Source organism: Mesitornis unicolor, unplaced genomic scaffold (assembly GCF_000695765.1).
Source record: "Mesitornis unicolor isolate BGI_N332 unplaced genomic scaffold, ASM69576v1 scaffold45201, whole genome shotgun sequence".
Lineage (NCBI taxonomy): Eukaryota > Metazoa > Chordata > Aves > Mesitornithiformes > Mesitornithidae > Mesitornis > Mesitornis unicolor.
Window position 1 is genome coordinate 1 of NW_010162605.1, and position 9,535 is coordinate 9,535.

The following is a 9,535-nucleotide window of genomic DNA, read 5'->3' on the forward strand; positions in this document are numbered from 1 at the left end:
CGTAGCCATGGGCAAGGCCCCCGTCGCCACCTGCCTCGCCAACTCCAGCTGGGCGGCCGACCCCAACTTCTGCATCGGTGGGTTTCCTCCTCATGAGGTCCTGGGACTTAGGTAGGAGTGAGGGGTCCCTACTGCACCCCGGACATGCTGGTGGTTTAGTGGGTGCTGTGTTCCTCAGGCACTGTGTGCAGGACAGCGGGAAGCAAGCGCTTGCCCTGCCTGCCTGGGGTTGCCTGTTCTGCGTAGAAGCATTAATCTTTGAAAGATTATCTCTGCCTGTCTTAATTACTTTACCGTCTGGTGGTGGAGTGTACATGCTGTCATATACTTGCATGGAAGCAAGGTAGAGTGTGGAAAGGTGGAGGGAGGCTGCTGTCTCCGTGGTGATGCACCTGTGTGGGTCCTGGGGTGCTCAGCATGTCCCTCCCCATCCCCTTCTCCTTCCCACTGGTGCCTTTCCAATAGACCTCTCCCCTGAGCCTGCTGAGCTCTTTATCAGTTTCCTTTCTCAGTAAGCATAAAAAACTTAGCTTATAAAACTTGTCCTTAGCTTTATCTGTGCTTTTATTAGCATTTTAACTTTCAGTTCCTCAGAAGGACCTTGTATTTTGCTAGTAGTTGCTAATGAGGGAAGTTAGATGCCCAGTAAATGGTCAATTAGTCTGTAACAACCCATAACAGTACTGTCACCTGTGTCTCACTATCATGTTATAAAATTGAGCTCATGCTGATCACTTGCCTTTCCAGGGAAGTCCTGTGGTGTCCCGGAGATAGTGAATGGCAACTTTGATTACACAAGTGACCTCCTCTTTGGGGCGACAATAACCTACACCTGTAAGGACGGGTAAGTGCTGGCCCAGGCTCTTGATGGGTTGCGGGAGCTGAGGCTGGGGGAACCTCGGAGGCTTTTAATATCCGAGGAAAAGTTTCCTCTAACTATATTTTATATTGCATTTCTTTAGGTACTGAGATAATTCTATTTTATAGGAGGGCTAGCTGGTTATCCCTAGGGCTCAGGTCCTCCAGAGCATACCATTAAGAACTATGACTTTTTGAATTTCCCAATTTATTTATTTTTTCACTTTTTTCAAAGAGATGCAACCTTTTCTTTCATTAGGTACCGATTAGTTGGGAAGTCGTCTGTACAATGTGTACTTAAAGGCAATGAAGTTTCGTGGGATCACGTTCCATACTGTGCCAGTAAGCAGATCTTAAGTGTTTTGTGTGCATCTCTTCCTCAAAGATATTACGATATATCTGATAGTTTGGGGAGTGGCAGGTGGATACTCTCTTCTTGGTACCTAATGCAAATTAAATTTGCCCCTAATGAGATTGAGTCCTTCCCTCTCCTCCAGACAAGCACTCTTGCAGGAGCTGGGAATGGAAATGAAATACTAGGGAGGGTCTGTGGATGTTGGCAGCAGCTCTGCAGTCAGATCTGGAAGGTGGTCAGCTCTGTTTAGATGCTTTGCTGCTGTAATTGATGTTTTGGCCTCATCCTAGTTAGCACAACGAAGGTAGGAGATGCTGCTAATGAGTGGTAGGTGACAAGACCATAGTTATTGCCTCCAGGTCTCTTCTGTAGTGTCTTCTCTTGGACAAAATGCTTTTTTGCCATTTTACCATTTATCCATTTAAAAAAGCCCTGGAAAACATTTATAACTGAAAGGTGCCTTCAAGACTTTAAGTTGAGATGACTGCTTTAGGCCTGCTTCTCATTTGTTTTTTCTTTGACTTTTATTAATGTTTTCATTTGAATTGGGTTTTTTGTGGTAGGTTGTTTTTTTTATTATTGGGGTTTTTTTAGTGCCTAGACTTTGGTTTCATATTTGCTGGCAGTGTTCTTGCATTTTCTCGCTGTTGCTTTCCCGTGCAGTTATTTCCTGTTTGCCACCACCTATGATCAAGAACGGGCAGCTCCGCAGTGGGGATGGAGACTTCACCTTTGGTACGGCTGTGACTTACGCATGTAACGAAGGATTTGCTCTTATTGGAGATGCCACGATTTCCTGTACAGCGGATGAGAAACTCGAGGGAGTATGGAGCGGTCCAGCCCCTGAATGCAAAGGTCAGTGGTTTTTTTCGTTCCTTATGCTTTTGATTTTGTTTCTTGTCCCTCTCCTGATCTGCACTTTCCTGGTGGGCTGCCAAACACAAGGAGGTTATTTTGAATCTAAAATGATGCTCAGAAAGCTTAACGCAGTGATCATCCCAGGGATGGATTCTTCAGCCTCTCCCTGCCCATGTCTATGGCTTCCTGCAAGTGAAAAATAAATTTCTCATGTGTGCAGTTTCTTAGCAACATCCCTGTTCACGAGGTACTCGCACCCTCCTGAGGACTTGCCTCTCTCAGAGCGAAGGGACGGCAGTTTTCTCAGTAAGCTTCTTGTGTGATATTTCTGGTGTCATTGCATGGCTTTTTCTTCTTGTAATAAATACTCTTATTGTCTTCACTTCCAGTGGTCAGGTGTGAAAATCCAGAAGTGAAGAATGGGAGAAGGTTATCTGGCTTTGGCACTGGGCACACGTATAAGATGACAGTGACCTTTGAGTGCAATCCTGGCCATTCAATGAACGGTAGTAGTGTGGTTACTTGTGAAGCAGACAGTACCTGGAAGCCGCCTCTGCCCACGTGTGACCCAGGTGAGTACCAAAAACATCATTTCCCTGAATACTGATGTAGATCTAAGAGCTATTGGGCAGATCGGCTTCCAAACCATGTGTAGCCATACGCTTGCAGAGTGCGCTGCCTTGGGTCCTCAGCACGGCCGCCCAGACCAGTTACATATTTAGGCTTTAAACTATTTCTGAGTTGCAGATGATCCTAAAGTGCACCACAAGGAGACAAAGCTGCCTTCTGCCCCTAGGAGGCTTCACTGGCTCCCAGACCTGTGCAGTGTTTAGCTTCTGAGCTCAGCTGATCCTGCAGGTTAGGGTGGGGGTCAGGGAAGGAGCATCTCTGCGGCAGAGAGCCTGCCCAAGATCCATCTTTTCTGTGGTTAAGCAAACTGTGAAATATGCTGACTTTTGCTAAACGGGCTGGACGCAAACTGTATCCCAGAGAGTTTTAGTCAAAGAAGTTAAAATGTGTGCTCCGAAGTGTGCTGTTTGCTGTTATTGCAGGCCCTTTGGGTACTCTTCTGCAGCTTAACCTGGCTTTCATCTCCAGTTACAGTCTACTGCGGCCCTGCCCTGCGCTTCCCGTTCGCTGAGTTACTGAAGGCTGTGGGTGACAGCTCTCTCGCTGGAACAAAGCTGCAGTATCACTGTAAACCGGGTTATGCTGCAGCAAGTGGGAAGTCCTCTGTCGTCACTTGCCTGAGCGATGCAACCTGGTCTGCAGACCCAGACTTCTGCATTAGTGAGTATCTCTGCTCCTCTCCTGTCGTGACTGATCTGTGTGCGCCCGAGATGTCACTTACTCTGAAATTTGAGTCCTGCCCATCTGGGTTTGAAGTAATGCCCCCGCGGTTTCTTTTCCTATAGGACAGCAATGTGCTCCTCCCAAGATAGAGAACGGGGATGTGATTGCAGAGGATTTCTTGTTTGAGACGGCTGTGACATTCACCTGTCATCCAGGGTGAGTGAATCACTGCAGAAAAGGGACCAACTCAGGGTCAGAAGATGGGGATCACAGGCAGTAACATGGTTTTCCAGTGCAAGCCTCCAGTGAAACCATTACGTCCTCAGTAAGATGAGCGTGTGGGAACATGTGTGTGCTTGGTAATGCCATGAGCTGCTTCAGTTCAGCTCTTATTATTAGTGGCTTCGATGTGGCCAGATCCCATTTCATAGCAGAGGCAGTTCCTGGTCAGTAGCTGTGGTGGGAGGACAGGGAAGGACCCTTTCTGGGTTTTCTTCTGGAAAAGTACTAAACTTCCCTTTCTTTAGGTATGAATTAAAGGAGTCATATTCTGCCAAATGTGTGGTATCAGGGAATGGAGTTGACTGGGACAGACCATCCCCATCCTGTGAAAGTAAGAGAGCAAAACCCTGCACAGAGCCAATAAGATAACAGTTGGGACTGTGCTGGTGTAGCTGCCTCACTGGTGGGCTTGGGCTGCTCTTACTTCTGCTTCTTAATTCAATCAGCTATAAAATGCAGAAAATATTTTCAGTTGCTGCTGGGTGCATGGTATTTGGCTGTACCTTCTTTCCCCATCACCTCTTCACCTTTTCGGTTAGGGGCGGTACTCAGATACTCTCACTGATGTTCCTCCTGCAGGACAGGTCCCTGATGTTCTCTGTGAAGACCCCCCCACCATTGACCATGGGATGCACAATGGCACGAAGGGCACAGCCTTTGTCCAAGGCTCTGTTGTGATTTATAAATGCAAGGATGGCTTCACCCTTGCTGGAGCAGCCTCTGTTCGCTGCAAAGCAGATCATCAGTACCGTGGAGTCTGGAGCAAGCCGACTCCTGAATGCAAAGGTGATTTTCCTCCCGCAGGGCAGGTCCCTGATGTTCTCTGTAGAGAGCCCCCCCACTATTGACTACGGGATGCACAATGGCACTAAGGGCACAGCCTTTGTCCAAGGCTCTGCTGTAGCTTACAAGTGCAGTGATGTCTTCACCCTTGCTGGAGTGGCTTTTATTCAGTGCATTGCAGGAGATCAGTACTGGGGAGCAAGCCCGCTCCTGAATGCAACAGTGACTATCTCCTGTGTCTGTCTTGCTGCCTCCTCTCTGTCTTCAAAATGCCTATTTTTTCTTTTCTCTGTGAATCCTGAAGTCAGATTATCTAATTCTGCTAAGCAGAAGCCTTGATGCTTCCTGAAGCAGCTTCAGTTAAAAGCCAGTGCCAGAAGAGCGTGGTTAGGTGGCAGCATGGACTCGCAGGAGTGGAAATGTATCCTAGTGAATATGTCTGGATTTTAACAGATAAGGATGGGTGAAGTTGGGCTGTGTGTGGAGGTCCTGTTCTGTGTTGCTTGAATTGTCTTCCACATGCATTGGCTCTGATTTGGGATACTGCATGGTGGGCAGTTTGGTGATTTACTGTGCCGAATGGGTGCTGAGTTTCACGTTCTGCCTTGCTTCCTTTGCAGGTGCAGCAAACGTGATCATTGTTGGTAAGTCAGTTACAGATTCCTAATCCCCTGTGGCGTGCTCTTGCCTGTATTTATGTTATTGTCTTCTGGGTTTTCTACTTGAAACAGGCTTAAAGCCTTCCACTATAGTCTGTTGTTATATTGTTGTCACTTTAAGTTCATGCTGTGAAAAGAGGGGGGAAGGTAAAGGGGACTAGGGTTTGGATATATAAAAAAGAGTAAGTTTGGAGTGAAGACTGAAGCTTCTTATTTGTGTCTTGTAGGACTCTTCCCCCTTCTCTTGGCAATGCTGGTTATGAACGTCTAGGTTAGGGAATGGGCATAGGGAGGAGGCACCTGACTGGATCGTGCTGAACCCAGTGCTCTGCTTTCCTTCCTGTGAAATTGGCCTTGAACCTGCAATAGGCCGACCTTGGATGGCAAAGCCCAGCCACTCTGCACTGCCCAGGAAGAAGCACTCGCACTTATGGCTGCAGCAACTGTGCGTTGCATTAGACACAGCAGCTGATGATGGGATGGGCATCTCTCTGCCACCCAGATGAGAATGCTCTTCAGAAATCAAGAGTGGTTACATCCCCACATGAAGTTGTGATGATGCCAAAGGCCTTCGTGCTGCAATAAAGTAGACTCAGGAAAATCGTGTGCTTTGGGTACCTCCATGTTTGGTTTTTCAGCTGCACTAAGGTCGTGTTGCGCCTGGTCCTGATCAGGATTCACAGGTTTCTTAAATGTCCTGAGGTGGAAAGTGCTGCTACTGCCAGGAGGATTGACAGGGAATGTCGTCACGTGAGTGATGCGTACTTGAAAAAACGGTTTGATACAAATGGCATGGATGAGTTGGGTGTTATCTGTTGGTGCTGCAGCATTGAAAGTGTTCATATAAAAGTGCAGTTGTAGCTGTTGCGTGAAGGCAAATCTAAATCACTGGGCAAATAGCAATCCTTACTGCTTAGTAATTTTACCAGAGAGAAAAACATTTAAATGCCTTAATAAAAGAGCTGCTATTCTGACTCTTCCTGTACTAATATTAGTTTTCAACTTCAGCTGAAGGTCTCTGCCCTGGCACTATCTTTGTATCGTGTTGAAGTTTATCTTGCAAGTACCTTGTGGAAACAGCCTTCCTGTCCCTGTAGCCGCTTCTCACAAAGTGCTGAAACTTTCAGTGGGCTGAAACCCTGGGAGGGACCCAGCCAGGTGGAGCAGAGCCCATCCCCATGCAGATGGTGTCCAGAATGAATGCAGAGCTTGCGGATGTCCTGGTAGATGCCACCAAACATCAGAAAGTTGCTGCATGTGAACCTTTTCAATTTCTGCTCAAATGCCACCTACATGGGGTGGCTCCAATTCAGGGATTTGCTGTCTGAATTTGCACTTAAAAGGCTTTTTTAGGTGGTGCTGTTCACCCCAGACCCAGCTAGGCCCTGGGGCTGCTCTGATGCTGTAGGAGGACAAGCAGGGTTTTGGCTGGGGGATCTCTGTAGGATGTGCATCGAGCCAAAGCCGTTATTCACTCCTCCATGGGGAACAGGACAGGAACCCCACGTCTTTTGTGCACTTTGTTTTTTGTCTTGTCTAACACTGTTCACCTTTTTTAAACCAAAGACACAGGCAGAAGTGCCCTTGATTTGTTCGTCTGGCAGAAAGCCCATGTTATGGTGCCCTTGTCCTTTCCTGTTTAACTCAGCCTCGTTAAGTGATCATTTAATAAAGTAAAGATGTGCGTAGCATCTTGTAAAATGAAGTGAAGATTTGAAGGCTTCCCGGGAAGCCTCTTTATAAGGTAAACAAAACTGACAGGGTTTGAGCTGGTATTCAGCTATTGCCTGAATCCAGCTTGAGACAGAAGGACGTGTAGCTTGCTGGTAAAGCAAGATTTTGAGGTTTGGGGTTTTGTCTGATGCAGAGGTAAATGCCCCAGCTGTGAGCTTCTCATGCTGGGAATGGGAAGTATTCAAAATGTGCGTACTACATTCTTTTTGTTTCTGCGTTTTCACCACTCTTTTCTTGTTAACAGGAACATGCATCTAATTAAAGGGAAAAACACAAATGCCCATCTCCATCACCACATTAGTCATGTCCTAAACAGACCCACAGAGTTCTCCCTTCCTGGCAGCATCCAGTCCTGCTCAGCTGTCACTGGGGCACCACAGGGTGCTGTTTTCGGAAGCCAGTCTTGCAGAACAAGCACTTGCAGATTGTTGGTTATTTTTGTGTATCTCTTATCTTCACTCACTTATGTGAGTGACTAGATGAAGAAAACATGAATTTAAAGTCTTCTAGCTTAGTGTTGTGTTCCGTTTTGTGATTTTAATCCCAACACCGTTTTTCCTACTGCATACTCCAGAGCGCTTTTTTTCCAAATGATTTAACACCTGATTTGGGGATAAGCCGGAAATTATCTCCCCGCAACCAAATGAAACAAACTGTAAATGCTGTGACATAGCTTGCAGGTGTTGTCATCAAAATTTGCTGTTGAAGAGTGTTTAATCTACTGTGTTAGCAATTAAGTTGTATGTAATTTTACTTAATAATCTGAGTGTAAGCAATCAAGTGCAGTTCTGAAGCATAAATGTTGGATATGTCAGTATGGGAAGCTTTCTGTAAATAAAAGGGGTAACGCACGTCTTGCTGCTTGTTTTTGGCTCAGAAAGCATTCTCTGCTGTGTGAAATGGAGGTGCCTGCAGCTGCTCCTACATTAAAAAGTCCTCTCTGTGGATTTTTATTCTCTTGGCAAGTAGTGAGGGATGATGGCTTGGATGAGTCCTGGAACAGCCAGGGTCGGGTCGGGAGGATTTGGGTCCACAGCTGCAGTGCGGTGCGTGGGGCTCCTGTCACCACCTGGGGATACTTTCCCTGACCGAGGGTGCTCTTCATGGGCAGGGTTTGGCTGAGGGCACCTCTGTGCCTGCGCCCACCCCTCTTCCACAGATGAAGTAGGTCCCACGGGCCCATCCTCCTCTGCACTGGGGACCAAAAATAGCAGAAGAGCAGCGTGGGACCTTCTTTGCCCCCGGGAGCGGTGGCTGCCCCTGCCCCTGCCCTGAGGCCCAGGGAAGCCCCGCAGCTGCAGCTCCTTCCGCAGGTGGGGGGTGGCAGAGGGAAGTGGGGTGCCCTTATCTTCCCGCAGCCCCCCAGGAGCCACAGTTGGTGCTGAGGACTGGAGCATGGTGCTTGCCTTCGCCCTCCACCTCCTGTGCAGCTCTGCTCTGCTCCTGGCTACTGCAGCGGGGGCTCAAGGTAAGGGAGACCGGCAGGTCTGATCCTGGGGGGGGCCTTCCTCCCACAGCTCTCCTCTTCCTTATCGCTTCTCTCCTCACTGAGCCTTTAGTAGACAGGAGCCCTCTGCTGGTGCCAGGTGGACCTCGACACAACAGACCCTGAGCATCCTGGAGCCTCTGAGCTCCTCTGCTAATTATAAAGCCCCTCTGGGATTGCCCCGGTGCCACTCTCTACCCTTTAGCAGACAGGGAAACAGAGTTATAACCTCGCTACGGGAGGCTATGGGGAGTCTTTCACAACCTGTTCAGCTTCTCATAACAAGGGGCTTGACCTCCACATTTAAACTGCCAAAGTAAAGCTGGTTATGGATATGGCATCATACGTCACTGAGACAAGGAGCCTGTTCCAGTAACGGGTCGTGTTGGAGCTCTGTCAAGTTGAAACTTGCTGCGGTAAATAGAAATGCATTGGGATGAGGCAGTAAAATGGCAAACAAGACTGTGCTGTTCAGGATGTCTGGGCTGAAAGCCCGCAGGGTGTGAAAGCCTGGCCAGCTGCCCGAAGTGGCCTCTTGTTTGGGACGGGATAGCCAAAACCTACAGAAACCGAATGCGTGGACCCCATCAACACGCAACTATCATGGGCAGGAACCACTTTGAGAGCTGTGCAGGTAAGCGTTGTATTTCTCTCCCTTTCCCAGCCACCCGATGCCTGTTCCCACACATACAGAATGGGAAGAGAGTATCCATTTATCGCTTTTCCTACCGCCCCGGGGACACTGTGAGCTTTGCATGCAACCTGGGGTACACCTTGCAGGGCTCCCATGTGAGCACCTGCAGAGCTGACTTCAGATGGAGCCCACCTCTGCCAACATGCAAAAAGGGCAAGTGTCCTCTCAAATTCAGTGGGAAAGCAAAGTCAGGATCCTCTGCTCTCCTCTCTTCTCTTCTCAACCCGAAGCACTGCCAGCTTGGCTCTGAGAGACAGAACCAGCTCAGCAGAAAGGAGCTGGGGTGGGACATTATGCTGTCTGCAGCCTGCCCTGCCTGGGGCCCCGAGAGGGATGGGGAGAAGCAAACCCTGGGGCTGAGCTGCTGTATACCCCACAGAGTGCTTAGGAGCTGCACGGATTGCAGCATCTGCTGCCCCAGGGGGTTTCTGTGACCCTGCTCAGATGTGGGATTTTCTCTTCTTCCTCCTGGAAGGGGAAGCATTCGCAGCTTCTCGCTGCTCTTGCTGCTTCCATGTCCATGTGCATCTTCT

The 9,535-nt window shown here is 48.5% G+C and overlaps 1 protein-coding gene across 1 annotated transcript in view; it reads left to right on the forward strand.

The window, feature by feature from the left end:
- Nucleotides 1-7: 7 nt before the first annotated feature.
- LOC104547834 (complement receptor type 2-like) overlaps nt 8-9,535 on the forward strand; it is a gene marked incomplete at its 3' end in the record, with an annotated part of 10,657 nt that continues 1,129 nt past the window's right edge. Inside the window, exons 1-8 of the mRNA XM_010193676.1 lie at nt 8-77; nt 748-844; nt 1,118-1,200; nt 1,877-2,068; nt 2,461-2,643; nt 3,176-3,361; nt 4,226-4,432; nt 5,050-5,073. Coding sequence (XP_010191978.1) covers nt 8-77; nt 748-844; nt 1,118-1,200; nt 1,877-2,068; nt 2,461-2,643; nt 3,176-3,361; nt 4,226-4,432; nt 5,050-5,073 — 1,042 coding nt within the window. The remainder of the gene's footprint in view (nt 78-747; nt 845-1,117; nt 1,201-1,876; nt 2,069-2,460; nt 2,644-3,175; nt 3,362-4,225; nt 4,433-5,049; nt 5,074-9,535) is intronic.